This window comes from Malus domestica, chromosome 01 (genome assembly GCF_042453785.1).
Source record: "Malus domestica chromosome 01, GDT2T_hap1".
In the NCBI taxonomy this organism is placed as follows: Eukaryota; Viridiplantae; Streptophyta; class Magnoliopsida; order Rosales; family Rosaceae; genus Malus; species Malus domestica.
Genome location: NC_091661.1, coordinates 18,683,869 through 18,708,365, shown reverse-complemented (window position 1 = coordinate 18,708,365; position 24,497 = coordinate 18,683,869). Strand labels below are relative to the sequence as shown.

Sequence of the window (24,497 nt, the reverse complement as noted above, 5' to 3'; positions counted from 1 at the left end):
TAAAGAAGCAAAAACAACTCCTCGAGAGTTTGGGAAGAATTTCTAAAAGGCAAAAGGCCGGGGGGCAAATTTCGGCTCCGGCCACAACCAATATTCGGCCTAAGAAAATTGTTAATTTGGCTGAAGAACAAAGGCCACCTATTTTTTTGGTCGAGACTGAAAGTGTGGTAGGCCTAGAAGAAAATGTTCAAATTTCTGAGCCACAAATTGACTTAGAAAATGATTCGTCAGATGAGTGCTCCAATGACGAACAAGGCCGCAACATTGGCTTAGCCCAAGAAACCACGACAATTGATATGATTATTGGCAATAAAGCCGATATGGAGAAATCTCGTTCGGCTAAGATGTTTGAATTAAAAGCCGAAATTATTATGCCTGGGGGGCATAGTAATTGTTCAATACATTCGGCAGCCGATGATAAAAAATATTTCGCCGAGTCAAAAGTATTTGGAGATGATTCTTTATTCGGCCTAGAGCAAAATCAATTTTAAAATTTTGTTATTACAAGATCTCGACTTGGACTAAAGCATCGTTGGCCTCCTCCTGACTATGGTTCGGCTACTTTTATTTCCATTCAGAAAAAAAAAAAAAAAAAAAATTCTGGCCGAATAGTTATACACCCAATTCCCCTCGGCCTGCTTTACAAAATTATATAACCATACATACCGAGCTCGGCGAGGTGTATTGTTGCCGAGTATGGTCTTTTCTCTCGGCCTAGTTTTCTCGGTGGCCCAACCAAGTCATCCACCAATTATGGGATGGTCGAGGTGGTCTATTAAGGTGCTTGAAGTCGGCGACTCCGAGGAGCAAATCAGTTTCCTTAACCATTCGGCTTACGAACCGAAGCTCAAGGAAACTGGGGGGTAATGTTTGGACCCGATTTTACACTATCGGCCCGAACAATCAAGATTGTTGAATGAATGGGTTCTAAACCGTTGGATTTCATATTTTTCTAGATATTACTATTGGATTTTCGTAGTCATTATCTTAAGTATATTTTTGGAAGCAAAGGAGATCAATGTCAGTTCAAATTGCTATGCGACTGGTTTGAGAGCCAACGTGGTGGGTTAAAAGATTATCTTCCATGCACTTATGGAGATAAAGATGGTGAAAAAGGATAAGGGCCAAATTTGCTCGAAACCGAATATGCGTGCAAATTACCTCGGTAATGATGGTATCTGATGAGTACCAAAAGATAAGGAATGTTGGGGTGATCAGATGGGATAGATAAAGAATATTCCTTGTGTGTTTCTATTTGATCAAAACTACAATTGCAAATTGAATTTGTGTCAAGTAGATAAAGATGAGAGAGGATGGAATTGCATGCAACGTGTGGGGTCAAGGTTAAGGCGATGCAATTCCATTGGTGCATGGTTGCACGGTTCTAGCAAGAAGGTCACGAAAAAATTTGGGTTACGATTGACTTGCACAAAAATCGTGTGCGCGCCAGAATGCGTGAAACGTGAATTACGTGAGCACGACCCTATAAATACATGAGGTTGTGGAATGTTAAAAGGGACCTCCAATTCAACACACAACTGCCATGCGCAAACTCTCTCAACAACTTTGAGATTTTTTATTTTCTCTTTTCGCTGACACATCTTCCGTTGGCATCAACAGCACTGTGAAAGCAACCGGTGATATCTTAAGTCGGCATAGATAACTCTGTCACCGTAGAATCAGCTGATCTCGCAGCATCTTCCGTTGGCATCAACAGCACTGCGGCGAGGACGGTTGATTACCTATCCAAGTCTCGGTCGAGAAGGATTTCTGAATCCTTATTGGTCGAGGTCATCTCATCAGCCTTCTCGGCGAAGTGAGGTGTTACAAGTTATTACATTCGGCACATTGAAAGCTGAATTTGATATTGAACTTCGTAAGAATAGTAACCTTGTCTTCAGGTTCGAGAGCCCAAGAGGCCGAGACGTGTTCCTTTCTCGGCCGCAATCGCAAGATGCAGAAGTCAACTGCGCACCCAACATCAACAAATTTACTCCTCGGCCGAGCTCAGCCGACGAGTTGGCACGCCCCGCATTCACCGAAGGACGTAGTTAGCTTATAGATTACTCGGCCTGCGCGCCACGTAGGCTTGATAGTTTTTAGGGTCAACACAACTGTATGGGGCAAAAAGAATGAAAAATTAGATGGATGAATGAATGAAAAATAGATGAAATTTTTTAAAATCTAATGCTAGGGGAGAAATTAGTTATTTAAAAAAATTTACGGGATAGTCGGTTAAAGTTAAAGTTTAATGGGAGAAATTAGCCAATTTCAAAAATTTATGGGTAATCGGCTAAAATTACAGTTCAAGAAAAAAATTAGCAATTCTATACAAATTTGAAGAGCAAATCAATAAATACTTTAATTTTTTCAATGCCACTATAAGTTGTTTGAAAGTTGTTCGGAAATCCTCCAACAGCCACCGTGGAGTGTAGCCTGTACTGCACCCGCAAAGTTTCTCAGTACTTCTAGCGACTCTTTTCTCAGCCACACATTAATTGCAACACAAAGTCATCATCCCAGCAATCAAACAAAATAAAGTGATCAACAACCTCGCAATCTATACTCGCCACGGGTCTATCCCTCAATGGGCAACCTCTCATCTTGCATGACACGTCAGCGCCACCCTGCACCCAAAAGGCACCGGCGAAATTGCACCCACTGAAGCTAAGGCTTGTAAAGCCCTGCATCATCCTTAGAAGAAACAAAAAAATCCTGCACAAAAGACTTCAATCTCTCATTGTGGCTCAGGATTTTCCATCAATATTCTGAGAGCCCCAAAAGAGTCTTTTTCTCTGTTTCTCTCACTAGAATCTCCCTCTAGAATTATGCCATGGAGGCCCTCCATGCAGCAAGCTTGACCCCCATAAGATCACTTCTTGGTGACAGAAAAAAAATCCCATCACTGCCCTCCATTTCCGTTCCCAAATTCTCAAATCCCACAAGTTTGAGAGCTTCACAAGAGTCTTCATCTAGGAGTTTCCATGGCGGTTTGCCGCTCTTATCTTCGGTTTTCAATGCCGGGTTTGCCAAGGCTTTGACATATGAGGAAGCATTGGGGCAGTCAGTGAGTGGTGGAGGTGGAGACTTGGAAGTAGGTGGGGTTCTTGACAATGTTATCAGTTTTGTGACTGATAATCCTGCAGTTATAGCTGGCGGTTTTGCGGTTTTGGCGGTTCCATTGGTTCTGTCTCAGGTTCTGAAGCCTCCTAAGCCGTTTGGTGTTGACTCTGCAAGAAGTGCTTATGCAAAATTGGGTGAGGATGCCAATGCTCAGTTGCTTGATATAAGACCTCCCGCGGAGTTTAGGCAGGTTGGTACTCCCGATGTCAAGGGTTTGGGGAAGAAGGCCGTGTCCATTGTTTACAAAAGTGAAGATAAGCCGGGGTTCTTGAAGAAGCTTTCTTTGAAGTTCAAGGAGCCAGAAAATACCACATTGTTCATCCTAGATAAGTAAACTGTTAACCCAATTCTTTAGTTTCCGTTTCCTCATTGTTTTATGAATAATGAGTCGTCAATTTCTGAGCTTATTTCGAAGCAGTTGTTGATAATCACGAGCTGCTATCAAGTGCATTGAATTGAGATCACCTTAGAGTGTGTACATTGTGCAATTGGTTTATGTAGGGATCACTATTTCGACGGCGGAAGAAAATTTCAATTCACATTACCATTTAGTTTGGAGAAGAAACAATGGAGTAGAGAATCCACACAATAGAACTCAGTTAATACTTAAAAGACGTTGGTTTTCATATAATTTCATACAAATTGTGATATGTTAGTTCAAAAATATAGAAGACAATGCTTGTAATCAGTGCTGTGAAAGGGGCGGAAGCAAGCTTAATTGAGTACCTCCATATAGAAGATAAATGAGACAGGAAAACAGGCTTTTTGCCATTTCCATTTTTAGTTTACCGTAAGGTGGATTCCGATTTAATGTCCTTTCCTTGACATTCATTTTTCACAATGCTTGTGATTTTGTGACAAACCTGGTAATATGGGACTGGATTTGTGTTATTCCAAAAGCCAATATGTAAGCTAATCCTGCAAACTTTCTGATGAAAGCCAGATTTGATGGGAACTCTGAGCTGGCTGCAGAATTAGTCGCTGTAAATGGGTTCAAAGCTGCTTATGCTATTAAAGATGGTGCGGAAGGACCACGAGGATGGGTGGTTAGTCCCATTTCTCCTTCCACGGCTAGTCTTTGTTTCCATAAAAGTCTTGCCGATCTTTAATACTTGACGTGGATTATCATTTTGCAGAACAGCGGTCTTCCTTGGACACCACCACCAAAAGCACTGAGTCTTGATTTTGGAAATTTAGCAGATGCTCTTAGCGGTGGAGTTGGAGTAATTTTCTTCACTTTCCTTTGTTGATTATTATTCACATGTGAAAAACTATTTTCTTGTTGAACGATAGAGTGCTATTTGGTTCGTACATTTCTAGAGGGATGTTATATTGTTGTTTATGTATTGAACACAAATATAAGACGTTGGATAGCCTACAAAGTTTAGTAGAAATGCTTAGATGGATGAATGGAAAGGTTAGTGAATATGGGTGGAAGTCATAGACGAAAAGTTCAGTACATCTCGCTACCATAATTCATAATTCTTCAAGATGGAACAAGAAAGCTGTTGGTGTGTACTACGGTGGAAATCTGTTAATTATCGGTTTTCGGTGATTGATTCTCTTCGAAGAATTTTGATTTTAGGACGGTTCTTAAAGAGCTATGTGGTATTTATGTACAGGAGGGATCGGGTGCCTTGTCTCTTTCCCTTGGGGTTGCTGCAGCAACCGGATTGGGTTTATTGGCTTATACTGAGGTAAAGTCCGTTGCATTGTGATTTTTTTTGTTTGTTTTCCTTTTGGTGTAATATGTATCCTTCTTGAGGATATTTCGAACTGACTGTTGCACTCTATATTTTCAGGTAGAAACAATCCTCCAGCTTTTAGGCTCGGCTGCACTAGTTCAGTTTGTGAGCACGAAACTCCTTTTTGCCGAGGTGAGTCTCTCATTGTTTTGTATGCTTCAAAGTAGTTATTTTGATGGAATGTTTATCAGGGCTAATATCGTTTGTCTCTTAAATAATGCGCAGTGGCCAAAAGTTAATAGCGTACGGTTATATTATGGCATTTTTCCCCTTAGTTATTCCTGTGAAACATGTCTAACTCGTCATAAATATGGAGGTCTACTCATCATAAACATTCTTAATCTTCGTGGCCTTGAAAACTTGCTCCATTCTCAACCCGTGGATTAGCATTTAACTTCATTCACGTAACCTAAGTAGCTTTTTATGACAGGATCGAAAAGAAACTCTACAACAAGTTGATAAGTTCTTGACGACGAAGGTTGCCCCAAAGGACCTCGTCGATGACATAAAGGTATAAGACTACAAATGTGTTAAAGCATTTTGAACGGATTCCCACATCGCTACATCAGACTAGTTATTTTAACCTCGACCGCCTTGAATTTCAGCAAATCGGGACAGCTTTTCTGCCAGTAACTGTTAGCAAGGTTCTTCCTGCACCTGCAGAACCAACTGTAGAAGCAGCTGCAGAAGCCACACCGGAACCAAATTCAGTACCAAAACCAGAAGTTAAAGCAGAATCACTTCCCAGGATTTCGAAACCACTTTCCCCATTCCCTTATGTAAATCCTCACTTTACTTTCTGCTCGAATTTTGTGTGTGTATAATGTCTATATATCATCACCCTCACGATTAATTAGTTTGTGCAAGAACTTACCAAATCTTGCTTTCTTTCATGTTTTTTAATGGTTGCAGTATCCGGATTTCAAGCCTCCGGCATCCCCCAGACCATCGCAGCCCTAGAGAGGTATCTTAAAGCGCGTTCCTTCGACAGCAAGCAATCAAGGATTCTTCAGAGCCATACTCTTAGCTATTCTCCTGTTAGTGTGATACAAGAAGTTTTGGAGGCTACATTTTATATGAAGATAATTCACTGTCATGAGTTGGATAAAATAGTTTTCCATAAGTAGCCCTCTTGTTTTTTACTTTTTACTGCTTAAATTCAAATCCAAACAAAATTAGTTTTCTTTGGACTTACTATATAAATTCTCTCTTTAGGGCCTTTGGGGTGTATATGTGTGTTGATCATAAGATGGAATAGTCATGAACTAAGCTTATTATTTTCAATCTTTATTGGAGGGATGCGTTTACTTACTGGCTAATTTACTTTTACCTTCAACTAATACAATTATTCTTTCAGTCAATACATAATGAATCTAGTGAATTGTCCATTTCAATTAAATAATTGTCACCAAACGAGGCCTTGGTACTTTGGAAAAAGAAATCAGCTAATGTTAATCAAATGTTAGTAATTCGGTCTGTAAATTCACATAAGTCTCAAGTGAGACTAAAAGATTTTGAACAACCGTCAGCATGATTTTACTAATTCACATGTTATAATATAGATGGATAAATTACACACTCATTAGACTTCTAATATAATATTTAATTAATAAATGTACGTGTTACAACATTAATAAATTAATAACCCCGTGACTCAAAAAATTTATTGATATAAGCTTACCACTCCCCTTTTAATTATGGTTACGTAAACGAACCATAAAAGTTGAGCGGGAGTTTTTTACTTTCACTTTAAATTAAGTAACTGAAATCAGTGGTCGGAGACCCACGACGGCTCACCGAATCTGTAACAGTTTGAAACAACCAGCAAAACCGAACGACGTCGCTTCCCACAGCAGCGAAAAGCTCCCTCCTCCTCCTTCTCTCTCGAACTTCAATGGCGAGAATCAAACACACCGCCGGAAGAAAAGTCAAGAAATCTACTCCCGCACAAACTGGTATCTCTCTCTCTCTAAAATGTATGGATGTATGTGTATTTTGTTGAGGATTGTGATTTTTGCGTCTTAAGAAACCCTAATTTTCTCCGTCTTCGGCTGCAGGAGGAAGCTCTCCGGCCTCACCTGGAAATCAACCGGTACTCTTGCTCTTTATTGCACTTCAATTTCTCATTAGTTTCGGATTTTTCTTGTCCTGTGTTTGGTTACCGAGAAAATGCGGGAATGTGAGGAGGGGAATTTGGGGAAATTTTATTTGGAAAGTAATTAGTTTTGAGACAAATTGAAGTGTTTGAAGATTCTATAAATTTAGAAATCCTCTAAATTTCAGTAAATTGAAGTGGGTAGTAGGTACTATGAATTATTTGAGACAAATTGGTATTTTGTTGTTTTGCAGGCAGCAGAGGATTATGTAATTCAGTTGTTTGAAGATTCCAACCTCTGTGCAATTCATGCAAAGCGAGTCACTCTTAGTAAGTAAACTTGAGATCCAATATCTGCTTAATTAATTGTTATTTCCCCCCTAATGCTATGTAAATTTACAAGCTGTGACTGAGATGCTTGTAGTGAGATAAGATAACACCTAAACCACGAAAAAAATTGCATCTTTTAGATTATTCTGTTTCTTTTAAAAAATATATATAGATTATATCCAATCCGATAAATCTTTGGTACTAGTGGAACTTTAATTGTGGGTAGTGGATTTCGACGAACACAAAAGGGCTGTCCTCAGATGCATTACTACATTTTCTGTGTCCTTGGATTAACCGTCTGTTTAGACTTTATGACTGTCCTAAAACATGTCAACTCCTTCTGCATTTCAGCTAACTGTTTCATCTTATACTTACTTCAGGTGTCAGTTAGTCTTTGACGGTTTGTACCAGTATTGTACAATATAATTGTTAACAAACCTGTTTCATTTATTTTTGTATCCTCAGTGAAGAAGGATTTTAAAAGAGGTCGCACTTGGTGCGATGGCAAGTGCCTTCGCCCATGAGCGGTAGGTCTCGGGTTCGAGACTTGGGAGCAGCCTCTCCATAAATGGGGGTAAGGCTAGCCGACATTCACCTCTCCCAGACCCTGCGTAAAGCGGGAGCCTTGTGCACTGGGTACGACCTTTTAGTGAAGAAGGATTTTGAGTTGGCTCGTCAGATTGGAGGGAAGGGGAGGATCTGGTGAGAGCATGACAACAGTAACCGACTCCATACTCACTGATGGTAACAATTTTAGAAACAGTCAGCATTTTCTGTAATCACCTGTATACCAACTGCCTGTGATTCTGGATTCCCATGTCAGATTTCAATGATAGACGTATTATTGCAATTGTCGGGTTCTATCATTCATCGGTTTGGGATTCTGAGTGTGATTTAAGTTAACCTATAAAGCTAACTGGCATTGGGCAGAGAGGTTTATATCTCTGTTTTGTATATAAATTTTGATGTTTATGGTTCTGCAACTAATACATTATATAAATATCATTGAATTCGACATATATGATAATTTCGGAAGGATAGTCAGATTTTTTTCAGGGTACCATTTACAGAAAGATTCAGACTCATTTTTTTAGTTGGATTGCTCCTTAGAATACAAGGGAAACGCCCTTACGGTTTTAGAGTCGGTTTATTATTTTTTCATCAAAAAAAATTTGTTATAGTATTTTCTTGATAGAGTTAGCATTTTTATTAAAAACTTCACATCGATCCCATATTTTGGATGCAAGTAAAATATGGCCAATGTTTTTTTCATATTCTTTTGGTCTTTTTGGTACACAGACGATCCGAAGTCTAGAAAGAGAAGACATCCTCCAATTATCCATAGCAAAGTTTTTACTATTATTTTCTTATAAATCAATATTCTAAACTATTATCATGCGGAGGGAGAGTCGAACTTGGGTGCAAAGATGCAAGTACATTACTTAACTGACACACGTCTGCACCATCATCAAAGTTTTAGGATTGGAATTTGTTAGACTATTATGTTCATTTTTTTTTTTCTCCTGATGGGAAACTTGTTATGATTTGATTTGGTATATCATAGCTCATTGTTTTGAAGTTTGTTTCGATTAATCCTGCATTATTTTTGTCCTCAAATCGATTGATCATATATAGGTATGAGATTGTTGGATAATCATTTGTTTGTTTTCTCGACCTTGCACGGTTTGAGGGGTGCTTAAGTTAGTTTGAAGTTATTAAGTCGGGATGAAAACTTTAATAATGTGCGAGATCGGTTCTGCGTCTGCAAAGTCTGTAGCGTTAAGTGTGGCTTAGCGGGATAAGGTAGAGTTTAGATTGAATGTTGATGATTAGCAAATTCGTTCATGATTTATTGTACTGTCTCGATGGATGCTTAGAGTTGATGCCAGGGTTGATGCTGTTTTAGTGTGTACTCAACTTGCCTGCCTTATATCCCTCTATCCCATTGTGGCAGTGAGTTCACAATGTCATCTGTTTAAGTTCCGGAGGGGCAGTTCCTGTGCCAGGTTAGTGTTCACGCAGCCGCGTTCTTATCCCGTGTAATCGTCACATTCTTGCACTTGGATTTGTAAGTGCTATGACATCTTCGGCCATATGATTTTTATGAGTCTTCCTCTCTTCTTTTTCTTTCGGTAATTTCCATCCCGGTTGCGGATCTTGAAATGTGAATATTTAGGAAGGGGTGAATTCATAACCTTCTAGTTACTTATCTGTCAATCGATCAATCCCGATATTTTTAATTTTCTGTCAATTACAAATACATATTTGTTGCTTGCTCTGTAAGTAATCAGCTGGATTCATGGACTGGCTCAAAAGAAAATCATTTTCCAGAATTTGTCCCTGATTTATTTCTTTCTACGCCACATTATTCTGCCTGTTTTTATAGCCGAGTTTGGCAGTGAGCTTGCATCCTATTTCATGTTCTTAGAGCTATACAATTTGAATTCATTTGGTAAAGAACTTTGAAATGGGAAGGTCGGAATCGACATTCGACAACTAGTACCTGGGTAGCTTGTGTACGGTTGAACATCTTATTCGAAAATTCTATTATGCTACACGTATCTTATACTCCGGGGCTTTTGGCGGGTAAATTTTTGGGCAAAAAGGATAGCTTGTGTTATTCCATGTCTTATCTGATAAATTCTATTATACTTCACGGTACTTTATATTCTGAGATTTTTAGTCGTTAATCTTGATCATTATATGTTTGCCCTAATAATAAAAATTTCTGAAATATAAAAGCTTATTAGACAATGTCATCTTATTTATTTGTTTTCTCTTTTTTGGACGATTCTTTGCTCTTTCTGTACGTCCAAGACTCAAGTTTATTAGATATTGGTAAGCCCAAAAAAGAAATAAAAAAGAAAAGGAGAAGGGTTTTTGGTGCTGGACAATGAAAGGTAGGGCTGGTCCAGAGATTTTTGAGGCTCGGGTCGACACTAAAAAATGTCACCTCACTTCATATAAAAAAATTATTCATTTTTACACGTAAGACATCGATAAAATTATATTTAGAAAAATACTTCAAACTCAATAATTTAGAAACACGGAAAAACTAATTTATTTTGTATCGAGAGAAGGAAACCAAAAAAACTTCAGGCTTACAAGTATATAGATTATGAGTTTTGTCTTCCATATGAACTTTTAAAATGTTTTTGTATAAATCGTGATGTGTATTTTGTTTTTTTCTTATTTACTAACCTCGTCAATATAAGACTAAAAAAATAATTATATTAAGGATATGTATAATTAATGAATGGGCACCAAATTAAACCTTTTGATGACACGTCGTATGATTTGCAAATTTGGTTTAAAAATTTAGTCTACACATTACCCTTTGTTAAAGATTAGACTTGAATTGGAAAGAATGTTTAAAAATAGCAATCCACATAATTACTAGCTAGTAATTAAAAATAAATTAACAACCAAACAAAAATTCGTAAAAATTGAAAAAATAAACATGCACATAGCATTTCGAACTAAGGACCTCTCGTTAATTTTAAATACAAAAAACCATGGCTTCTAATTAAACTTCTAATCATTTAGCCAAATTTTATAAACTTATAATTGTATACTGTTATGAAAAGAAATTTCTAAAAATTGGAATTTAAATAAGCACACATGGTGTTTTGAACCCAAGACCTCCTCATTAATTTCAAAGAACAAAATCACCGGTTCTAGTTAAATTTCTTTGTCATTAAACCAAATTTTATAAATTTATACTTTTATGAAAACGCATATATATATGCCACACTAATAATTTTGGTGCACCTAATTTTTTGGGCCCCGAAAGGTCACCCTACCTGCACTGGGCCTAGGCTGGCCCTGATGAAAGGTTGTGGCTGCAGATTTAAGTTATTGATGGAGAGATTTTTCAATGTACTAGAAATATCACAGTGTCATAATACAAGTGATTGAATTTTTTTTTTTTTAAGTATCCAACTACTTATTGTCACATCCTGACCCAGTCCCTCATCACATCCCGGGCTCGACTCCGCCTTAGCACAATATTGTTTGCTTTGGGCCCCGACCTCACCCTCACGGTTTTGTTTTTGGGAACTCACACGAGAACTTCTCAGTAGGTCACCCATCATGGGATTGTTCTCGTGCGAACTCGTTTAACTTCAGAGTTCTGATGGAACCCGAAGCCAATGAGCTCCCAAAAGGCCTCATACTAGGTAGAAATGGAAAAATACATATAAGGCTTACAGGATCCTCACCCTTGGGCAATGTGGGATCAAACAATTCACCCTCCTTAGGGGCTCGACGTCTTCGTCGGCACACTTCCAACCAGGGATTGGCTATGAGACCAAATTGTTACATCTCGGCCCAGGCCCCCACCAAATCTCGGGCTCAACTCTGCCGTAACATGATATTATCCGCTTTGGGCCCCGACCACGCTCTCACGGTTTTGTTTCTGGGAACTCACACGAGAACTTCCTAATGGGTCACCCATCATGGGATTGCTTTCGCGCGAACTTGCTTAACTTCGGAGTTCAATGGAACCCAAAGCCAATGAGTTCCCAAAAGGCCTCGTGCTAGGTAAAGATGGGAAAATACGTATAAGGCTTATAGGATCCTCACTCTTGGGCGATGTGGGATCTAGCAATTATATTATGACACTCGGCTTACCGGAACCCGAAAAAATCTCTCATATTGATTGGCAGGCAATCCTGCATTGGGACAATCAACAGATTTAGCATTCGGAGATAATGTAAATTTGGTTTTCATGCATTTGCACTCTGAGACACAAGATAACTATTTTGTTCTTGGCAAAAGAGTGCGTATTATGATTCATTCCTTCCCCCTTATGATGTTGGTTGATGACAACCTACTTTTTGAGAGAATGCTAAAAAGGTAGCAACATGCATTCCGTTCCTCATCCCAGGACATGAGAGCAATGGATATTTTGGTTTTGCAGGGGGGGTTAGGACATCAATGCAATTTGGGATCCAGATCCTCTCCTTGTATTTTCTCGACCTTTTCTTTTTCGTGTATTGTAAGCATAAGGGTGTGCGAGTGAGTAGAAGTAAAAATGAATTTGTAACACTTTTCGGGTGTTAGGTCACATCCGTGAACTTGTAATCTTAAATTTGTGTAATATAAACGAGTAAGACAGAATTGACAAAAATCCAATTTCATAAGATTTTCTTAGATGTAGATACTGCAACAGGATAACACAAATAATGTATTTTGACTTATTGTGTCCTCAAATAATTATCTGTGTTCATAAATTGAATCATAGCTAAGCTCCCACCATATATAAATGCAAAGTTGCTAGCTTCTTCAATATATGTCACTGCTGATTGGCATGAACTTCCATGATTCAAGCTGGTAAGCCTTGAATTCTATGGCCGAACAAAACGACCAAATCCTCTATGGATAAAGCCATGAACTGGTCCACCTCACGATCTCTTCTGATCGATGATTGTGACTGGCTTTATATCATGTATATTTCCTTTGAAAGATGAGAAGATACGCAAAAACATGGATATGCAAGTTATGATTGAATTTTTATCAGTGTCGGCATTCATATAGCTCTCTGGTTTGCCTAACCAATCCATAGTTCCCATAGTCATGATGAGACAATAAATGCATGGACCAAGGGGTATTGGAAATAATTTCTCGACATTCTTTTTCTCATTCTGGACGCTTATGTTTATTTATCTCCATTGATTCTGTTTTGTTTTATTCGATCTCAAAGTCATAAATAAACAGAAGTGTTGATTGTGAGAGAAATTGTGTGCGAATATCATTTCTCATAAACTTTAAGCCCATTCTTCTTTTGCTTAATTTTAACCACACAAAAAGGGGGTTTGATCACTGCTCAAGAGATTCTGAGGTGGATTTGAACATAACTCGAAGGAACTTTCGATAAAGTCTCGGGTGGCTATATTTCTAAATCTATATTTAAAATTAATAATAAGAGTTATGTTTGTACTTATCAATCGAAATTGCATTCACAATCCAACAAAAAAGGATCAATACAATTTCAAGAGGGTGTACCTCAATATCTAAAAAAGTATGATCATATTCATTTGTGCATAAAACTATCCACCACATCAACAAAAATCAATACATATCCACCATATAAGTCCAACAGGCTAAGTGATTATATGGTTTGTTAGATTTCTTTATGTCCAAGCATTTGGCTTGTTCGTATGTGCACAAAACTATGGGCCAACATATTCATTTATGTTCTCCTTTCTGTCACAATACAACATTTCTTCCTTAATAGGCAATCAATAATTTTCTTTATTACTAAATTAAGGAACTACATAACTTCTAATTTCTATCCCTAATAAACACAATTTTGTTTTCCCTCTTGAATACTACAGCTCCCGGCTGCTAGGTTGTGGTGCAATTGGTCGTTTGTTGCAGGAGATTAATGCCATAAAATGTCTTTCCCTATCACTAATATTTTTAGTACAATTCCATCTCTATTCTCTATATTAAGCACTTTTCTCCGAATCATGTTTAGATTTTAACTCTGATTTAGATTTTAATTATCTAAGAACAATTGGTCTAGTTTGACATGATACAAGTCATGATGTGCAAGTTCCACATTATAGCTTACATTGTTGTTGTAATCTGATTGAATGTGAGCCTAACACGTTATGACTTCGATCGGTCGAGCCAAACTACGCCAACGGAAAGCATCTTATATAAAGAATTGATGTGCGGAAAAAGAAAGAAAAAAAATGAATGAAGGAAAATATTCCGAACCAGTGGTTTTCTTTCTTACAAGTGACCAGGTCTACTATTTGCAGGCCTTACAACAATGACAGATGTATATTCCTCGAGGCTAGAGCAAAACATGCATTCCCTCTTTTCCATCCACCGTTCTGCTTGCCCAAAAGCCAAAGTCAAAACTAATTTTTTAGTTGTACACACAACGTTAGTATATCAACCCGATGGTATTGATATTATATTTCAGATCGTATCAAGCAACTCATTGGCTGATTAATTGGGTCCTATAAATCAATTATGTAATTCAACTTGACATATAGAGAATCCGACATTCTCTTGTACTCGATCTATGTATCAAACTAAATAATGGATGTGGTTGTCAGGCTGCACACAACACAACCAAAGTATTCTTAAACATTGCCCAATCAAATTAGGATAGTGCTATTAACACTTTTGTTTTTCCTTTCATACGTTGTTGTTAATTTTTGTTCATTGATATTTTTTAATTAATTCGATTCAAACGATAAAAAATTGATAAGGGTGTGTGTGAAAAGTAAAAATGAGTGTTTAGATAACACTACTCTAAAATTATAAACGCTCCTCGAAGGAAAATATTGAATCCGAGCTTCTGCATTTAACTTCTATAAAACTTTCGCGTTTTGCTTCATTTTAACTATTGCAAGGATCCAACAATTTAAAACAAGACACAGCATATAAGATAAATTTTAGTTTTATTTTTGTTTTCGTCCGTGGTATTTTTTACATAGATCCTATACAGATAACTTATATAGAGATTAATTCTTCTTTGGAATGAATCTAAGTTCTTACACACATCACTTTTTAGATCGAGTACGATGAAAACTGTAAATATAATTGACAAAATTTTTGAGAAAACTGTCAACAATATAATGGTGTGGTATCGTAGGATCATATTATTGTTTGATTACAGGAGTACTGAAATTTAGGGAATAAATATCACCTTGCATATCTTTCACAAGGATTTAGAGACTTTCTTGAATGCTTCTTTAACCGTTAGATCTTTGTTTAAACATACAAAATTAAGACCCAACGGTTAGATCTTTGCTTAAAACATACAAAAATTGAGACCTAACGGTTTAAACATCCAGAAACTGTACTTCATATAACCAATAATTTTTGCTTTCACAAATCAAGTTTAGGGAAGAGAGATGTTCTTTTGTGCACTTTTGTTTTTATCATATATTACCAGTTGCGTACTTGCATTTGGCATTCTGGTACTTATCTTTTACTTTGCAATCCAAGCGTATTTTTCAATGATTTACTTCTGGAGTTATCCATTAATTTACGTATGAAGTTGTGATGAGATGAAAAACCATGTTGGTGTCAGTTAGCTAGGCTCAGAAACAAACACCAAGATCTGAGCTCGATCAAGAACATGAAAATGCATCAAGAAGCCTACTTCAAGAACTTTATTAACTTCCAAAAGCTGAGAAATTAAGTGATTAAACTAAGCTTTTCAAAAGCTGTCAAACGTGATTTATAGGGAGCCCTTTTTAAGGCCAACCACAAAGGTTTTATATCTATGTTTTTCTTAGTACAAAGACCCAAGCATAAATTCGAAAGAATAAGACATAATCTTAAAAGTCAATTCTTTTTCCTCTCCTTTTTTTGACCTTTCTAATTGTCCTACCAAACATTCATCCATGCAGGAATCTTCTCCTTCTCTAGGTCTAGGCTAACCTTCAACTTTAATTAAGATATTTTGGAATATATAGTTTTGTGTATTGTCTACGTCCTACTAATGTATAAAGTTTACAAACTCATGCACAAACCTTAAGAGTTTATCTTTTTATCAACTTCCCTAACAAATTTCAGCTTTTTGGTAAAATCTAAGTGCCTTCAAATAAAGTTCGATATGAAGGGTGAAAGCAACCGTGCATTTGCAGTTCACTGGATACACAATTGATTTTTTTCCCCTTTGGACTGATATGATGACCAGCGTTCAGAATCAAATCTTGTTGATTAAATTCATAATTTTGTATGGTTAATTCGTGAAAGTGATGGGCTTCACCAAGTAGAACAAACAAGAAAGACATAATTTTTTTGGATTTACTCCTCTGAATGTTTTCTCATGATTCATACATTTTTTTCCTCCCAATGTGTCAACTGTAGTAGGAAGAAAGAAGCTTAAAAGGGGTAGTTACCAAACACCGAGTGAAAAAGTAGCGTATAAGCAAACTACTTTTAATAATATATTTTAGTGAAACAGTTATTATCACTTTAAAAATTTCATTCTACATTCCTTATAAATGTATTTTTCTTTTTAATTATAGAAAATTTGGAGTACCAAATGAAATTTTTACAATGCTAATAACAATTTCATATTTTAAAAGTAATAAATTATATTATATTTAGTGCAGAATTTTCTGAAAAAGATGGTGCGATAAATCAAAAATCAACAACTCAGAAAAGCATTACAAACAAAGTGGATTACTTCGGCTAGAAAAAAAGTGGATTATAAGTTTTAACTAAAAAGTAGCCCGCAGCCACCTTGTTTTGAAGGAAAGGGATTCTCGCCGAATCCTTTTTCTAGGGATTTCAGAAATTCCTAGATCGTGATCGTGATCGATTATCGTATATCGTAAGGTCAGTTTTCGTAAAGTATTATTTATATTTAATTTTAAATTTTAAATTTCAAATGATTTCTCACCACATGATATACGATGAACGGTCATGATCACAGGATTCCCGGGATCCCCAAAAAAATGATCCGGAGAGAATAATTTTCCTCTTTTGACTAGTAAAAAAAGAGTACAAATCCTCTCTGGATCTAAAAAAACGGGGTCTAAGGATCAAATGATCCGGATCTTTGAAATTTGATACAACGGCTATAATTATTATAACTTTTAGAGGGAATCCCTATTTGTAACCGTTAGATCAAATTTCAAAGATCCGGATCATTTGATCCTTAAGGTACTGTTTGGTACGCAGACGAGACGAGACGGGACGGAACAGGATGGGACGGGACGGGACGGAACATGACGGAAGAGATGATGTAAATATTGAAAAAGATAAGGAGAAATTTTGTCATAAAATGTTATAAATTTGTGTTCCACGGATGTGGAACGGGTCGTTCCAGGGGGAAGAGGTGGAACGAAAAATCAGTCAAATTTCGTCCCATAGGACAACCCGTTCCACAGTTTTTAGGCACACCAAACGTAGGATGGAACGGCTTCCGTTCCACGTATCAAACGGTACCTAAGCTCCCTTTTTTTGGATGCGGAGAGGATCTTGTACTCGTAAAAAAATGATTACAACACTATAGACATTTGATAGAATAACATCCGGAAGAAAAAGGGAAAAAGCAACAAGAAAGACTATATGCGCAATCAAATTGGATTTAACAGTCTATCCAAATTGCATGGCTGTTTTTGTAGGAGAAATTTTGTTGAATAAAGTACAAAAGTCTCTCGTTTTACAAAACAAAAACAATTTATATTAAGCAGTTTTAGTTTTAATTATATTAAAACATTTTGTATAAAAACTTCACACCTATTGATTGTATGGGTATTAAAAATGACAATATCGATACTATTAGTTGTGGACTACATTTCGCTGAAAGTTAACACTTTTCTAAATGTCACTATACAACTATGTATTTTATTTACTTATTATGTAACTGATTACATGATGAATGAGATAAAGCATATTATGATCTACACACACACACACCAATGTTAGGAATTATCTTTTAAGCGAAACGATAGTATTTTTATAATTACATTAAAAATAGGGGTGTGATATCCACACACCCCATTTTACTTCTTACACATTTTTTTAATTTTTTGCTGTCGGATCGAATGAATTGAAGAAGATCAATGGACAGAAATTATCAAAGGGTGTGTGAGAAGTAAAATGAAGTGTGTGTATAACACACCCCTAAAAATAATAAAAATTTCAAAGAGGGGACTGTGGATATAATTCGGGAGGTCCTTAAATCAAATGGCTTCAACTTATGTATTGGCCAGCTTGGTCAAATTAGTAGCTACCATAATGGTAAATTTATCAGTATGACCGAATCCGAGAAGAAGCAAAAGAACGCAATCAAGTTTTAAAGTCATCAATTACAAGCTCACTTGACTTAGTCGGCACTCTAAAGTCAACATAACTCTATTCCTGACTAGAAATTCAATTACTTGGCAAACTGACACTTGAGAGATTATGCATACAAAACCCAGAACATAGCTCACTGGATAACACTATTTGAAGACAAACAGCGCCGGCTACTAAAAGAAACTGCAGAAGAAACAATTAGTGTTACCAACATGAATTATGTGCTCAACGCCATCAACAAAACTACCGAAAACAAAAGAACAGATTCAGAAGTAGCCAATAACACAAACACAAAATTAAAACATTCACTTACAGTGACATACAAAAAATCTCACCATATATGTACTTATTGACCAAAAATACCAAAACAAAATCTCAACAACATGAATTTAAAGTACGAAGAAATAAACTACAACACATCATGTGACCAATCACCAAATCAGAATGAGGATCTCTCCGTAGGACAATGATTGTCTGCGCTCCTTGTTGGCGTGCCCTTCTATTTTGTGTGGTCACGGTTAAGCCACGTCAATATTTTATATTATTTTTTTATAGCGATAATAAGACAAAAATAAATAGTAATATAAAATGTTGACGTGGCTTAACCGTGACTACACAAACAAGAGAGCATGGGAGGGCACGGGAATAAGGAGGGCAGACAATCCTTGTCCCTCTCCGTATCCTCTTGTGAGAATCTCCGTATTCACTTTGTGAGAATCTTAGAAATTCTCACATTATTACCGTTTATCGTAAATCGTGAGATCAATTTTCGTTAGATACTATTTGTATTTAATTATAAATAAAATAATTTAAAATAATTTTGAACCACACAATATACGATAAACGATTAGAATGTGAAGATTTTTAGGTTTTCACAATTGGAATCATGATGAAATCCAAATCCACCGAAACAAAATACAAACCCAGGGAGCACATTTTCTCTTTGAGATAGGCTTTTCTTGCAAGTAGTCTTTTTGTGCTTGTAGGTATTTAGCGTGTCAGTCAATATCAAGAACTAGTTGTCTTGTCAAGAACACATCGAATTATGTGTTAATTAATGTTATCCATAGTACTAACTAATACCTGTAGGATTAACATCTTGTTAGTTAATTAGTAACGGTGATTATGTACCAAATGTCTGGCCACCCATGTTTCAACCTAGGGAATTATGCAGCGCTAGTTAGCTTGGGAGTGTAACAATTCACCTTGTACAAGAGGGGATTCAACAACCCTTTGAGTCTTTGACCTTGTAATGTCTACAGGGATAAATACAAGTGTCTACAGGGACAACTACAAGTCAACAGAATTTTATTTTGTTTGTTCGGTAGGACCTGCCATTCCATATTTCCATTGCTTTCTTCTCCAAGGCATTCACGCTCTTCTCTCAATAAAAATTAAAAAAAAAAAAAAAAAAGAGCTCCTTAAAAACCCAGCAATCTGTATTTCCTGAAATCCCTTTCGGAAACTATTAATCCGATTCTTCTTGTTAGTTTTATCCCTGATCAAAATTTACTTGGGTTCCTCTCCCTCTGTTCAGTCTACGGTTCTCTCCAATTCACTACTACCAACTTTTGAAAAAAAAAGAAGAAGAAGAAAGAAGCCATGGACAGACGCCGCAGAAAACAAGCCAAGACTAGCACTTCTCGCTCTGAAGGCAAACCATCCAACCCTTTCTCTTTCCCAAAAATAATTTTCTGGGTTCTCATCTTTTTGTTCAATCTTTAATGGGTTTTCTTCATTTCTTCTTTTTGCTCAAATTTCACTCTTTCTTTGGTTGATTTTCCATTTGAAAACAATGTAAAAAAGAAGCAAACTTTAGGTTAATTTCTTTGCTTCTTGCTACTAATTTGTTACCATGCTACACTATTTTAATTGATGCAGCATTGGTTGTTTCCAATAATTAAAGTCTCTATTTCTGTTTGTTGCATGTAATTTGCAGAGGTGAGCAGCATTGAGTGGGAGTTCATAAACATGACTGAACAAGAAGAAGATCTCATTTGCAGAATGTATAAGCTCGTCGGAGACAGGTAATTGCAAATGTGCCATTTTTTCCTCTTTCTGACTTTCACCTTCAAAAAGACTGGTTTTTTCCTTTTCCTTTTTAGGCAAAAAAGATATATGATCCTTTATTCTAAAGGTGAGAAGCAGAGCATTCGACCGGGCCAGATCATGAGTGAAATATCATGATCGGGTCGACCAGGTGATTGAGATTGTGATAACTGCAGCCTTCACATTTAAGATTTTTTGAAACCAAAGTACTTCCACCTCAAGCACCACCATCATATTTAATATTATTTTTTTCACCATATAATAGTTTACGAGTGTCATCTAAATAATCGTTTAGTGATTTTTTTTTTCTTCTCAATATTTAGAGGTCATCAGTTCGAACCTACTTCCTGGTTGACAAAAAGTTAAAAAATTTGCTCCCTTATATCCATATGCTAAGGAAAATGCTTTAGAAGTTAGAAACCTACTCTTTCGCAGATTTTGCGAAAGAACCCTAACTGGAGGGAGAAATCTTGGTTAGGGGGTGATCTCCCTCCACGGTTAGAGAGAGGGGCATTAACATGGTTGATTGCCAATCCAACCACCAATTTAATTAAGAGTGAGTGGAAAATCATCATGGGTCAGGAGAGGTGAATACCCGGCTTCAGTTGGCTTCCGAAATAACTCTGAAAAACAATTGGGTTTAGCAGCAATTTAAAAATATTGTTATGTAATTTTATATTTTATTGGAGAGAGAAGATTCGAATTTTATTGGAAAATAATCATGGGTCAGGAGGAGAGGTGAATACCCGGCTTAAGTTGGCTTCCGAAATAGCTCTGAAAAATAATTGGGTTTAGCAGCAATTTAAAAATATTGTTATGTAATTTTATATTTTATTAGAGAGAGAAGATTCGAATTTTAAGCCTCTTTCAACAAAATTGACCGAAGTACCTTTCAACCAATTTTACATGAATATATTTTAAGAGATTAAGAACCATATGAACCATATATACTTCTCTTATTATTAGAATGTGCTAAGTGCAAGAATCATACAATGATTTTCTCTTATTTCGGTCTTAGCTAGTGCAAAATATATATAAGTGATTTTGTAGAATGGTTTCTAACTAGACTTGTATATCGCTCAGGTGGGCTCTTATAGCTGGGAGGATTCCAGGTCGGAAAGCAGAAGAAATAGAGAGGTTCTGGTTAATGAGACATGGAGAAGTATTTGCGAGTAGAAGAAGAACGGAGCTTACGACGACCAATAACCGATACAATTCCTGATCATTTTCCCCTTGCCAGTAGCTAGGCAGTAATTAGGTTAGGCTAAAGAAAAATTAATTTTCCCTGGATTTGTTTTCTTTATTTTTCCTTTTTAACTCCTATCTATGTGTGTCACAAGGTGAGGTAGTTGTAGCTCACCTGTCGAGCTAAATTATTGAATTGAAACTACTTACCCTCTCTCTCTCTTTCTCTCTCTCTCTCTCTCTCTCTCCCCCCGGTACTGCAAAGACAAAGACAACATTGGAGAATGATCAATGAAAGATCTTTGAGCTTTTACAGCCCTGTACTTAGCATTTACTGTTTGGCCTATACAGCTTTGTCTTGTTCTCCTATGTGAACAGATGACTGGTCTCTATCTTCCCCTCGCTGAATTTTAGGGTTTCATTCAGTATATATACGTATATATACATACATACATACATATATATATATATATATATATATATATATATATATATCCATGCAACTTTTGTGTGTGTGTGTGTGTGTGTGTGTATCCATGCAACTTCAAAGTTTAAACTCTCCAACAGCCCTCCTTCCCAACCCAAAAAAAAAATAAATAAATAAGAAATCCATTTGAAAGTATATCTCTAGTCATGTTTATGGGCGATGCTATAATTAGAGTTAATTTAAGTGATGGAACATTCAATACTCCAAGGTTTCGTAAAATTTTCATATGTTTATATCACAGTTCATTCATCTTGACATTTGATAAATAAAAAGCAAAATTAACTTGTGCAGTACTATTTTTGCCCAATCTTTATTGCTAACGTTCTTAGATACAATAAATGTATACAACAAACGATTAGACTACAAATACATGAAAAATGTAAGCAAAACGGGCGATGGGGGATGAACGGAAAATGCATGCACTTCATTTCTGTGAGAACCTTGAGCATCAATAACGAACACGAATCTTTCATCAAAGAATAGTAGTACTCATTCATTAAAGATCAGATAGCCTAGGGTTGTACGTGGAATTTGTAATTAAAGCCACAAACGAACATGCAACATGAATGCGAGTTGGTGTAGCTTGCAGCTGCTTGCTCGACTGTGTTAATGGGGTCCTTCATCTAGTTATCTTCAATGTAATTTTGGATATTGTGGTGTCTTATATGTCCAAAAAGTAAACTTTCACATGAGTCGTACGATGATACGACACATCTCAATTAGGCACTCTCCACTTTCTGACCACAATCTGATCCGGAGCTGTGATAGGTGCATTATTTTTTATATTTTCATGGCAATTATTTTTAGGTTTGGTTAAGGAATTGATTTTAAAAGAGGTTTATTACTTTCCTTTTCAATTTCAACTAATATGTGCACTTAGAACGTTTTTCTTGATAAATCGATTTTATGGAGAAATTTTTACGCAAGGCCAATTGGAGAAGGAAGCTAAGAGGTTGAAGATTGTGGTGTCCAAATTTCATAATTTTTCATGGAGCCATTCACAGTCTTGAAAGATATTTGATAGAAGTTGCATTCACGTCAGAACTGTGCAGTTGTGGGGGAAGATTCGAAAGCTTTCCCAATTTTTTCTAGTGACTTGAAATATATGTTTGAAAAGCTAAGACATAGAGCTACAAGTTCTCTATTTTCCAGAATATCCAGTACCTGAATCGACCCCAAATTAGGCATGATTTGTCTACGTGTTTCCTAAGCCAAGAAGGATTCATTCATAGTTTGTGTCATTAGTTGTTAAGGAATTTGAATTGTTTTAGGAGAATTTCTACAAGAACTTTTAGTGTTTTTCTAGTATAAATACGGTGTTCTAAGCTGTGACAACCCGTCTCTAATTTTACGAATTTATGAATTTTAAAGGCATGATTTTATGAATGTGACCTTAGAGGCAAGAGTTTTGATTTTTTTGTTGATCAGCGTATAGTGAGGCGTATGAAACTTTGCTTTAGCGTATCCCTAGAGTATTCGACAACACGGGCTCGTAGGCACGAGCAGAAGAGGATTTGGAGTTACGGTTAAAGTTCTAAGGAACTCTAAACTGAGAAATACTTTTATTTTGGTTACTATTTATATTTTTATATGTATTTAATTATAATTATTATTATTTTATTAGTTATTGGGAGAATTAAGGGAAAAAGGAAAGGGGGAGGTCGGGAAAAGAAGGAAAAAACGGAGGGGAGATAGAGAATGGGCAGAGTTGCCCAATCGGAACAGGAGAGAGGAAGATGTTGGGCCAACCAGAAAGAAGAGAGAAGTGAGGGACGAATCAGAGAAGGGAAAGGAGGTGAAAGGAGGAAGGAAGGAAGGAGAGGAACCGGCCGGGTTCCTCTTCGACCCGTGACTCGACTCGCTTTTGGAATTCCACCCTGACGTCGATTCCGGCGATTTCTCTGTAAATTGACCGTCGCCACCACCCTTACACGACTCTAAGACTCACCCCCTACCATTTCCACTTTTGAATTGAAGGAAATAGGCTCGGATTCTTGATGATTCTCACCGAGGGACTCCGGGGACACCACGACGGCGATTAGCCGTTTCTGAAGCTATCATCGTCGACCACCACCATGGGTCGACTCCTCATGAACCCATGAACAAGTCCCAAGCTTTGGTTGGGGCAGCTGAACACCGAAGGAGGTGGATCGAAACCACCAAATTTCTAGGGTTTTTCGACGGGTTCGATGAAATTGAAGCCTTTCTAGGCCAAATGGGACTTGGCCACATGCGCCAATCGTTTGTGATGCCTCGATGTTTATGCTAGGAAGTTGTAGCACGGACTCCAGGTGAGTGGATCTGTCCTTGCTTATCATATTTTTTTCATGAGTGATAATTCTATAAATGCTTTTAAATAAAAAATGAGAAATCTATGCCATGATATACATATACATATATATACATATATATATATATATACACACATTTATATGTTATAAAATACTATGAGATGGTTGAGTTTAGATTTCATCGTGATATATCCATATGTGTATTACTATAAATGATTCATGCAAACTACGAATGGCTTGATCCCTGTTTAGGGTACATAGACAGTCTAATAAGACGTTAGATGCAGCCATATAAGAAATGAGATTAAATAATCGAGACCATAATTTTTTTAAGGAATTGAGCAATAGGTGTGGGCTTTTGGTTTTCAGTATATATTATATACTTGATATTTTCCCAGAAATATGTGTTT

At 36.7% G+C, this 24,497-nt stretch overlaps 3 protein-coding genes across 6 annotated transcripts; all 3 read left to right on the top strand.

Annotated features, from left to right (window-relative positions):
- The first annotated feature begins 2,579 nt into the window (after positions 1-2,579).
- LOC103414117 (rhodanese-like domain-containing protein 4, chloroplastic) lies at positions 2,580-6,179 on the top strand. The gene is made up of 8 exons (XM_008352555.4): positions 2,580-3,453; positions 4,067-4,169; positions 4,260-4,346; positions 4,746-4,820; positions 4,926-5,000; positions 5,299-5,379; positions 5,474-5,647; positions 5,781-6,179. The coding sequence occupies exons 1-8, from the start codon at positions 2,834-2,836 to the stop codon at positions 5,826-5,828; spliced, it is 1,263 nt and encodes a 420-aa protein (XP_008350777.2). The 5' UTR covers positions 2,580-2,833; the 3' UTR covers positions 5,829-6,179.
- Positions 6,180-6,554: 375 nt separating this feature from the next.
- On the top strand, positions 6,555-9,626 carry LOC103427919 (histone H3-like centromeric protein CENH3). Of its 4 annotated transcripts, XM_070824084.1 has the most exons (5): positions 6,558-6,823; positions 6,926-6,960; positions 7,218-7,293; positions 7,944-8,037; positions 8,117-8,312. In XM_070824084.1, the coding sequence occupies exons 1-4, from the start codon at positions 6,763-6,765 to the stop codon at positions 7,997-7,999; spliced, it is 228 nt and encodes a 75-aa protein (XP_070680185.1). In that variant the 5' UTR covers positions 6,558-6,762; the 3' UTR covers positions 8,000-8,037; positions 8,117-8,312. The 4 variants fall into 4 exon arrangements, with proteins under 4 accessions (XP_070680155.1, XP_070680185.1, XP_070680174.1 ...); XM_070824054.1 differs by lacking the exons at positions 7,944-8,037; positions 8,117-8,312 and adding an exon at positions 9,248-9,626 and having other exon boundaries at positions 6,555-6,823; XM_070824073.1 differs by having other exon boundaries at positions 6,560-6,823; positions 7,944-8,312.
- A 9,749-nt stretch (positions 9,627-19,375) lies between these two features.
- On the top strand, positions 19,376-21,523 carry LOC103417627 (transcription factor CPC-like). Its single transcript, XM_008355801.4, has 3 exons — positions 19,376-19,729; positions 20,015-20,102; positions 21,208-21,523. The coding sequence occupies exons 1-3, from the start codon at positions 19,678-19,680 to the stop codon at positions 21,344-21,346; spliced, it is 279 nt and encodes a 92-aa protein (XP_008354023.1). The 5' UTR covers positions 19,376-19,677; the 3' UTR covers positions 21,347-21,523.
- The last annotated feature ends 2,974 nt before the right edge of the window (positions 21,524-24,497 follow it).